Source organism: Pinus tabuliformis, chromosome 6 (genome assembly GCF_031772625.1).
Source record: "Pinus tabuliformis cultivar Carrire ecotype Pingquan chromosome 6, CPIR1, whole genome shotgun sequence".
NCBI classification, from domain to species: Eukaryota; Viridiplantae; Streptophyta; class Pinopsida; order Pinales; family Pinaceae; genus Pinus; species Pinus tabuliformis.
Window position 1 is genome coordinate 1961406528 of NC_142292.1, and position 11439 is coordinate 1961417966.

Sequence of the window (11439 nt, forward strand, 5' to 3'; positions counted from 1 at the left end):
CCCTCTTCAATAAATTTATCATCCCAATAATTTTGTATGGGTCGTATTTCAAAGAATTTTGGTGGAAAATTGAGTACGATACTCGTGATAAATCATTTTAGAAGTAAATGTAATATCACTTCTCAATAACATTTGCAGTAAATTTGTGATTATAGGGAGAGTTAAATTTTTCAAACATAATAAAAATTATGTGGAAGTTTAAAGATATTGGTTTACAAATGTCTTGTTGATGGCCAATTTTTGTTTCATTAATAAGGGAGTCTCATATAATAATTTGGTGTCTAATTTGAAAGTAACTTTAAAACTAGATAATAATAATAATAATAATAATAATATCCCGGATGCGGGTGATCTCGTTGTGCGATAGGCATGTGGCTCATCACATGGGCAGGTGTCAGCCCGGACGAGCCACGAATAACCAGGACGCTGGCACAGTTAATACGCCGGAAGGTGAAGTCATTTGGGTTTTAAGGCCTGTCTATTCGGCATTCAATGCGCAGCAGAGAGCGAGGATGATGGCGCTCCATAAACTTGAACCCCCTGCCGCTTTCCTGCATTCCCTCAAGCTGTCCGAGCAAATGCTGGCAGAGAAGGAACATTCTCTGGTTCAGCATAAGATTTCTCAGAGGAATTCTTGTCTGGAGATAAATTGGGAGATGCAGAGAGAAAGGCCCAGAATGAGCAGTGGTCGTGGCGGTTCCAGGGGTCGAGCCGCAACACAACGGCCAGTCACTTCGCCTTCCTCCTCGGTGGAAATCACTTCTGAGCAGAATAGGAACCCGAGCAGACTTGCAGGCCGCAGCAATGTGCGTGGGCGGGGAGAAATCATGGATTGTGGTCATGTGGAGCATCCGGCTGTTCGCTACCGGATCCCCTGCACTCTGGAGAACAATAATCTCACTGTCTCAGTCTCGGTGGAACATTGCAGCAGTCTCAGGGGGCAATTGGAAGACCTGAATGTGCCAGTGGTTGCCATGCAAGTTCCTCTGGTAGATATGAGGCAGCCAACCAGAGCAGACATTCCCCCAGCGACACAAGCAGCTGATGCAGGCCCCAGTGAGCCGGGGCAGAGGACTTTGCTCTCGGACTCGGACGAATCCTAGAAGCTCAAATGTAAAATGAAGGATGAGCCATACACAACTGATGATGAATAGCTCAGCCATCAATCTGATCTTCGCTGCCGGGAAAGGAACGCAACTCTCTGTTCGTCTCTTCTGCTCTCTATGTCTGTTTGTCATTCTGTCGGTTTATGGGTCCACTATGTCGGTTTATATGTCTACTGTGTCGATTTATATGCTGTCTATGTCGGAACTATGCACCGTCAAAGGTCGCAATGCTAGTAAGGGTGGTAAGCTGATCCAATTTTTGTAACTGTGTTGCTCTGGAAAGGTCCAATATGGGGAAAATGCCAATCTCTCTGGAGATGCAGGGCCAAGGCCCTGATGTAAAAAATGCTGTAATTTTTTATATTTTATAATATAAATAGCACAGTTTTTCGTAGAAAAATAATAATAATAATAATAATAATAATAATAAAATTTTAAAAAATACAAAATGATATAAAAATTAAAAATAAAAAAAATTGAATTATTAAAAAAATTTATTCACATTAAATTTAAAAATCAAATTAACTATATTTTATTTATCAAAAAAATATTAACATAATAATATTACCAAAAAAATTAAATATATTTTCATTTTATATAAAAAAGATGGCTAAACTAAAAAAATATTAATTTAAAATAATTCTTAAAATGTATTAAAATTCATATCTTAAAAAACTGAGTTCAATAAGGCAACTCAAATGCATCATTTCTAAGTTATTGTAATTGAACGCTAGTGTATTTAGAATTTACTATATATATATATTTTAATTGGCTATAAAAGTAATGTGAAATCTGTGAAAGCTGAGAAAAACTTTTAAATCACTTTAAAATACAAAAATAAATAAATATTTCAAAATAAAATTATATTTTTTATTTTTATATTATTGAATAATAAAATAAATTAATAATTTTTTAATATAATAATCGTTATTATTGAGAATCATATAGTATAGAATCAATTATTATTAAAATTATATTTTTTATTTTTATATTATTGAATAATAAAATAAATTAATAATTTTTTAATATAATAATTGTTATCTTTGACTAATGTAAGCAAAACTATAACCATAATGAGTGGAATTATCACCATAAAATTTAAAAGTTATATATTCATTAAATCACTACTGATATTAATAATAATCATTCTGATCTCGAAACTAATATTTATTAAATGATAAAAGTTGAAAATAATAGAAAATTTCTTTTCTCCCACTAACCAGGCAATTGATAAATATAATTAAGGTTATGCTTCGATTACAATGAAATCCACGTCATCGCATCGACGCTAAATAGGTGAACACCGCTATTTTCCCGGACAGCTAACGGGATTGTGGTACAACATGCTCGAATACGCGACAATTTGATTTATTGGCGATGGCCCTCAGCCTCCTCCAAACTCATGGCCTTCACTTACCAGTGTTGTGGACGTCATTTTCATGGCGTCCATGATTTCTGCATGTAATCATCAAGCAAAAGAAAGCTGAGTATCGCCTCGTTCAACTCAGTGGGTTTCTCCAACGGAGGAACATGCCCGCACTCTTTTATCACCACAACCCTACTATTCTCTCCAATATGCCTGCAAATATAAAATAGAAAACTTAACTGAATCTGCTTGGAGAGAGTGCTAATAAATTTCATTTGCATCATGGGATCCAATACTTTAGAGCCCATTACCTTTGAAGAAGATAGGCCTGCTCTAGCATGAAGGTTCGATCCTTCTCCCCCCAAACTATTAGAACGTCCTGCTTGATTTCATCCAAATTCAAGAATCAAAAGTTTCAGGCAACGGTTCCAAAATATTCAGAGACTAATAATCATTATCCAATCTAATATTTAGCAAAGAAAGCAACCTGGTTCACCGTAGGCAGCGAGTACGAATTCTTGGAACCAATGACCATGGCATCCAGGAGTTGTGCCCTCTTCTCCCTGTTTCCTCCCATAGCCTTCAAATGCATTCAAAATAAACAATGTTTTCCATTAACATTTCAGTTGAACAATATCAACAACTACTTAGTCAATTACTTGGGGAATATAAATAACAACTTAGTGAATTAACCTTAATTCTTTGTTCTAAACAATAGATATAATAACAATAATCACAGTTTCCAAGTTCTAATTCGGATTATACAATAAGAAAATAATTCGATTCAAAATTGTTCAATTCAGAAATAATTTGCCAGTATACTTCAAAAATTTTATCTATATATTTCAAAATTTATTAAATTTACATAATTTTTTTCAATTTCTAAAAACTTTAGCGTTATATTTCATAAAATTCAGGGCGAAGGACAAACCAGTTTTTGATCTCCACATCCTAGGTTTTGTTGTCTACTGTCTATATCATCTATGTAGTCTATAACAAATCAAAATTTTAAGGATAATTTGGCAGAAAGGAAGGAATTGATAAATATTTTAATTTTGAGATGAATTGAATTGGGTAACTATGACTTAAAAATAGCTTGTTTTGATTAATAGATAATATATATATATATATTATTATTATTATTATTATTATTATTATTATTATTATGTATTTTGTTTTTTGTTGTTTTTATTAAAATTTAGTGGAGATTTTTAAGAATCATAAGTTTATATTATTTAATTTGTAAAACTGTAAAGTTTTAAAAGTTTTCAAGGATACTGAATCTATATATGTATTCAAAAATGTATTTTCCTTTTACTGAATTTATATATACATTCAAAAATATATTTTAAATAACAAAAAATTATATCTAAAATTATATCACGAAACCATTTAAAAAATTATACCATTTTAAACTAAACTAATTTATTTTTAAGATCGTTAACCCGTTGAAATCTTTTAAGATCGTTAACCCGTTGAAATCTTTATATATATAAAGACTGTACATGCTCTATCCTTCTGCATTTTAACTTATCATCTTTGGTTTCAGATTTTTAATGTTAATGAGAAAACAGATGTTATTACACATTAGGCCTACTCAATCTGATAAATTATAGATATAATATACCTGCATGAAGTCATTGTATATAAAATCAGGAAGCCAGGGCATTCTGTGGAAAGTAACGTTCATTGATTTTCTCAAATCTCCAGCATTGTTGGGAAGGAGGACTTCTTTAATGTCTGATGAGCCCAATTCTTCGAGAAGAGGATCATTGGTCGACGGCGTCATGCAAATTGCGGAGCTGACGATCACCAGGCGGCGGACAACGTTAGGGTATTTGTGTGCCATCCAGAAGGCCACGAAGCCACCGTAGCTATGCCCAACCACGATCACGCTCTCCACTCCCAGACAATGGAGCATACAGTTGAGGCACTCGGCTTGAAAAATCTCGCTGCGTTCAGTGCTCGTCGTGGTAGAATCCCCGAAGAATATGAGGTCGGGGATTAGGAGGTCGAAGTCCTTTCCCAAAGCCACGATTTGGGTATCCCATGCCATCAGGCCATCTGTCCCAAAACCGTGAATTAGAAGGAGAGCCGGCCGCTGACTCCCCACACTCTGTGGATTATTGCTCTGTAAAACCCAGCAATGCAATGAGGTGCCATTGCTCAACTGTATCTGTTTAGACATTAGCCCCAGCGAGATCCATTGAGATCGCTTCCTTTTTCTTACGAATTCTACAACACTGAATCCAAAGAGTCCTCTCATTTTAACTCCAGATCGATGGCATTTGCTTGGTAATGCGAACTTGGGCTCAATATAGAGAAGCTGAGCCGCGTGCGCAATCCATCGAAAACATAAGTAGCATAGTGCCGTTGGGCCACTAAATGGATCATAAATATTACAAACATGCTGCATTATTATAAGATCGAGACAGAAAACAGCTACATATGGGCCTATCTACTCAATTTTTTATTTTAAGGCAGCAATCAGGAAATAATAAACAAAATTTCCAATTTGTGTGATTGGTTGCACTGACAAATGCTATCTATAATTAGAGTAGGTCAGAGTTATCGTGCTTTCCAACGCTTGAATTGGCAAATTAAATTGACAACTCCAGTCACCACGCTAAGTTAACAGGGGAAATCACCATGCTTGTCTGATGATTTCTAAGAATGCGTTACCAGCAAGTATGAGGAGTAAAAGCGGGCCATTCCGTTCAGTGGTCCCGGTTTATGCGGAATATATAAGATAAAACCAGTCGTCATTATACATTTCAGAGTCGGTCTGCTTTTAAAATGTAATAATGTGAAGCGAAGTTGCTTGATTTCGCATTTCAAAAAGTTTGCCGGAGTGACTTATGCCAATAATAGAAACCTAGTTAAACTATTTATGGCGTGATATTTAGTACGGTTATAGATTCGTTTTAAGTATAGATTTAATGTGAGTGAAGAGGGATATTTACAAATATATACAATCATTACTACATAAAGGGGTTTTACGACAATATTTGAGACATTTTTTGGGTAAATTGTCAAACATGTATATTGTCTTTAAGCACATGTTTCAAAAATTATTGTTTTAAAAAATGTTGTTTTAAAAAATTGTCTCTATAAAGACAATATATAACACAAGCATTATTTTTCTTACGAGACAAATTCATTTTTGTCTCTCCAATTTCATTTTTGTCTTTCTAGAGACAACACTCGGATTAGAGGCAATATGTCTTTAATACTAGCTATTGGGCAATAATTTTTTTTATTTAAAGATCACTTTAGTCTCTATAAAATAATGAATACAGAAATCTCTGGCCATTGAAATAAATCGATATAAAAAATATTTAATTAAAAATAAACTACAAAATCGTTGATTAATTCATGTTAGCGCACAGTGGAATCAAACCACCAACCACTTGCTTGTAAGGCAGACACTCTTCCATTGAGCTAGCACACTTTAAAAAACTACTTCAAGAGTTATGGCAATTCTGAAAATTACATTTATAGCCATTGATTTAAAAAAAAAAATCTGACACATGATCTATAATCTTTATAAAAACTATAATCGTGCAGACCATATTTTTAACTTATTAAAACTACCAATTGCCCCAAAAGGTGCAAAGAGAAGTGAATTATATCTCTAGCAAAAAAATTCAAAATCTTATATTAGTATACAGTTAAATGTTCATGTAGAAACACACAATGGCTAAGTCATCTTTAGACAAATCTGTATGAAATCGGCCACAAGAAACAAGAAAATAATGTTTTATATTCATTGCTAAGAGAATTCAGATGTCAAAAATAGGCCTTCTACTCCTTACCAGTACTCAATGAATTCTCTTAATGACTCATTGCCATAGAAGAAGTTTACAACAACATTTCAAATGAAAGCCTATGTGTAGACATCAACCTGAATTTGATGTAAAACAAGTGTGATTGAGCCAATATTTAACCAATCATTCAAGCATTGTAGTTCTTAATGAAAAGTGAGATTTCTAACGAGTTGGCTTTGAGTGAGACTTTTTGGAATCTTTTTTGTTGGGTTTCTCCAGTCTAATTTATCTAAAATCTAGTAGATGGCTAATCCCTGCACAATCTAAGTGCCCTAGGCATTTCTCGGGGTGTTGAATCCATATATACAGTCAAAAAACCAGTTTGAATACACAAATCAAGATTTCACATCAAATGTTTCGAAAGGATACAAAAATATCTCACCATTGAAATAAATCGATATAAAAAACATTTAATTAAAAAAACTACAAAATCGTTGATTAATTCATGTTAGCGCACAGTGGAATCAAACCACCAACAGCAGAAGCTCTTCCATTGAGCTAGCACACTTTAAAGAATTACGTGAAGAGTTATGGCAATTCTAAAAATTACATTTATAGCCATTGATTTAAAAAAAAATATCTAACACATGATCTATAATCTTTATAAAAACTATAATCATGCAGACCATATTTTTAACTTATTAAAACTAGCAATTGCCCCAAAATGTGCAAAGAAATGCAGATTATATCTCTAGCAAACAATTACAAAATCTTATATTAGTATACAATTAAATGTTCATGTAGAAACACACAATGAATAAGGCATCTTTAGACAAATCTGTATGAAATCGGCCACAAGAAACAACAAAATAATGTTTTGTATTCATTCCTAAGAGAATTTAGATGTCTCAAATAGGCCTTATGCTCCTTACTAGTACTCAATTCTCTTAATGACTCATTGCCATAGAAGAAGTTGACAAGAACATTTCAAATGAAAGCCTATGTGTAGGCATCAACCTGAATTTGATGTAAAACAAGTGTGATTGAGCCAATCTTTAATCAATCATTCAAGCATTGTAGTTCTTGACGAAAAGTGAGATTTCTAACGAGTTGGCTTTGAGTGAGACTTTTTGGAAGCTTTTTTGTTGGGTTTTTCCGGTCTAATTTATCTAAAATCAGGCAGATGGGTAACCTCTGCACAATCTAATTGCCCTAGGGGTTTCTCGGGGTGTTCAATCCATATATATAGTAAAAAAACTAGTTTGAATACACAAATCAAGATTTCACCTCAATTTTTTCCAAAGGATTTCGACGTCAGAAAGTCCAAAAAGTCTCACTAATGACAACTTTGATTTCTAAATGCTTTGTTAGCTTTTAAGTTTTAAGCCATCAAAATTGACTAACTTTATTTTTGAATGGGGATAGTACAATGGACCTCCTGAGCATCCAAATCCATTTAAAAAATGTAAAATATGTGTGTGAAGGCTGGTTTGTATTTTATCAAGAAACTTTAAGTACATTTGATAGTTCTCCAAGACAACCAGTTACCCAACTCAATGTCTTGGAAATCTTTCCATGTGAAAAAATGTGGAAGGCCTCTTCCCCGAAAAAAAAAAAAAAAATAAATAAAAATAAATAAAATAAATAAAAATAAAATAAAAATAAATAAATATAAAATAAAAATATAAAATAAATAAATATAAAATAAATATAAATAAAAATAAATAAATAAATAAAATTAAATAAAAAAACACTATCTGCCAATTCTGTTGGGGTTACAATATTAAACATTTCTATAGTTTTTCGCACTGTTTCCTAGACATTTTCAGCAGAATTTTGGCATAGACTTCAAGTGCAGATTCTTGCTATTAACAACATAATTTTGCACAAGATTTAAAGTGACTTTTGGCACTTTTATGCACATAAATCAGGGTTGTTATCTAAAGTTGTTTAAGCATGGAAATTTTGGTAGAAATTTTCTGTCATTTTTGGACAGAATTCAAGACTTATTGTTCTGTAATTTTGTTTTCAGATCTCTGTCAAGAATGCATAAGAAAAAAAACAAAAAAACTCTAGTTGGTTTTTCCCTTCTGGGTTTCGAGTGTACATTTTGTGTCATTTTTGTGTGACATGGGGTTCTATTAAATTTCATTGTAAATATGGTTAAAGGTTTCGTGTATTTAATTTTTTAAATACATGCATAGTTGAAAAATTAATGAAAATTAAATCAACTGCAAAACCTTCAAGAAATCAACACATTGAATACGAAAATAGCTTCTGAAGTAAGATCCATGCAACAAAACTCGATACATGTTAATAAAATTAATGACGGATTGAATAACGTCATCTAAAGCTTTCTCCTATGAGCCACAATACAAATTTTCAATGCCAAATGGCTCACTCTAATCTATATTAGCTTGGTCTTTTATGGCATAATAAAGTGATTATTGTCATGTGTCCTTTATGTTCTTGTCCTTGAAGATTTGTTTATGAACTCATTGTTTATCAAATTTCTGAATCAATAGAAGTATTATAAGAAAAATATGTTAGTGTCTTTCATATCAACTGATTTTCCTTCTCTTATTTGTATGAGGATCAGGAGAAAAATACCTGAACAGGAAAGTGAATAAGTCCAACATGACAACCAATAGTGTGATAGATCCATGTAATGGAAGAGGTATAGTCCAAGAATAAGTTGAGAAGAGCCAAATTTAGAATCATATGAATGCCCAACATTGGTTTTCCCAATGTTACTTTGATTTTTGAAGCTGCTCAACCTTTTCCCACTGAAGCCTCTGCTCCCAATACTCCTGACAGTTGAGAGACATAGAACACATTCATAATTACTCATATACCAAATTGATATATTATATGTTTAAATATAAATCCACCAAATAAAGAGATTTTCATGTGGAAACAATATGTTCCCTTTGATTTTGTCTTGGGAAGGAGTGAACAATCGGAAAGTTTCTATGAGTACCTTTTGCTTAATAAAACACTCAAATTTCCTAAACACACAACATCACCAAAAACTCTCATCTGGAATCAATTCAGGTTTTAGATTGAATGAAAAGGATAGATAATATATATATTAAAAGATAAAGTGAAGCTACAAGTGAAAAAGTTAATAATAAACACAATTAACCTGCACCAAAATTCTCACATGTTTGCATAGAGGACATTTAGAGTTAGGGTTTGCACTGTACAAACCATCCACAATTGGAATTGCAACAGCAGAACAAGTACAACTGAAGCAGAAGATGTGCCCACATTTCAAAGAGACGGGATAAAACAATGTTTCCTAACCAATGAAAGAGAATAGGAAGAATTTCTGGACACTTCTATAAATCATTTATTGCACTATGCCCACATTTAAGGATTCTACCAATAAAAACACCATGCACTCTTGATTTACTCAAATTTCTGAAGTGAAAATTGTTCATTTTGATGTATAGACATTGGTAATTTGAGTTTGATTTTAAGTTTGAACTTATACTAATAAAAACACGATACTTTCCCAATTTACTCAAATCTCTAACATTACACGTAGATGTATAAACTTGGATAATTTTATTTTGAGTTTGAGTTTGAATTGATAGGGATTATAGGTAAAAATCTATGCACCTATGTTTTAATTGTGATTTAAGAAAATCTGAAATGGACTAGTCAATTTAGGAAAATATGAAATGGCCTAATCTCTATTGATACAATTTCAAGACGCCAAAGTGGCTACTTGTAAAAACCTACTGGTTCTTTGTTTGGGGGCAAGCTTCCACTCTTGCCAGACACCTCTAGGTCTTGGGCCATACAACTATTTCCTTATATTTGAGAAAGATAAGGGTAAAAGCATGTTAATGTGTCTCATTATATGGCAAAAGCAAAAAAGTACTCAAATGAAAAAAGATAAAAAAAAAATAATATAAAAATATCAATTAAATGAGTTGAGTTTCATACTTGTTAATTATAAAAAAGAGATGCTAAATTTGTAACAAAGCTAACTCACAATAAATTTTGGTAAAAGCTATAGTGAACCTATTTATTGGGTTTAGAAAATATAAATAATGTTATAAAAAGTAAATACTAAATTTGCAAATAAGTCAACTAATAGTAAATATTGGTAAAAGCTATGGTTAATCACTCACAAAATAGAAATAACTTTATGTAAAGTTAAATGAAATGCTAAAACTCTTTAAAATATATATATAAAAATAGAAGTAGAATTTCTAAACAAATAATTTTCTATATTATATTTTGAATAATATAAAATATGTTATAATAATCATAATTAAAAATTTTATTATAAAAAATATAAAATATATTTTAAAATTTTTCAAAAAGTAATTTTAACATTTTGTTATATGTTATTTTCAAATTTCTATTAAAAAAATTGATTTTATAAACTTGAAAGGGTAGTTTCTTGGGCCGCTGTTTTATATATACGAAAATACGATCATTTTTACTAGTATTTTAATAATAATTAAAAAATATGCTTATTTTTTATTTTTAAATTTGTTTAGCAATCTTTAGAATGTTTACAACACATCTCTTAAAGAAATTGGAATTAAAAAACATAAATCAATAGAGAAATGGGGGGTCGCGGTTTTGTCACTACTTAAAAATTTATGTAAAACATTAATGATACCCTTTAAAGAAAATGAATAAATTAGATAAAAATTATATATTAAATTCTAGAAAAAATATGACATGAAATTGAATTTAAATTGACATGTTTTGTCTTCTTTTACCACCACCTAGTTTTTGATGATTTTGTAATTTTAAGAGTAAACATTCCAACTCCATTTATTTTTATAAAACTTCTTTGCCACAAAAAGGGAAAAAGTGATACACATTAACATGCTTTTACCCATAAGTTCTTTGACCAAAAAAAAAAAAAAAAATTACGGTTTTACAAAAGAACCAAAAATACACTTTCAACATAGATAATATATGCAAATAAACTAGTACCCTTTGTAGATCATCACCTTTATTACATTGGAATCATGTGCTTGCAAGTAGAATCTATACCTAGTCATGTAGCCCCTATATGAGTCTATACCTAGCCCGAGTTGAATTTTAATCACATACCTAGGAGATACCTAAAGCATCTCTCGAAATGAAAAGAAAGTACATAAAATAAAAATCTCATCTAGTAAAACTACAAATAACAAAACAAAAAAGATAAATATTTTATGATAAAGTA

General features: G+C 31.6%; 1 protein-coding gene across 1 annotated transcript; it reads right to left on the bottom strand.

Moving 5' to 3' along the window:
* Window positions 1–2283: 2283 nt before the first annotated feature.
* Window positions 2284–4821, bottom strand: LOC149267018 (uncharacterized). Its single transcript, XM_089397882.1, has 4 exons — window positions 4100–4821; window positions 2960–3052; window positions 2784–2851; window positions 2284–2685 (listed from the first exon to the last, which is right to left on the bottom strand). Exons 1-4 carry the CDS (start codon window positions 4736–4738, stop codon window positions 2544–2546), a joined length of 942 nt encoding a protein of 313 aa, XP_089254008.1. The 5' UTR covers window positions 4739–4821; the 3' UTR covers window positions 2284–2543.
* Window positions 4822–11439: the final 6618 nt, after the last annotated feature.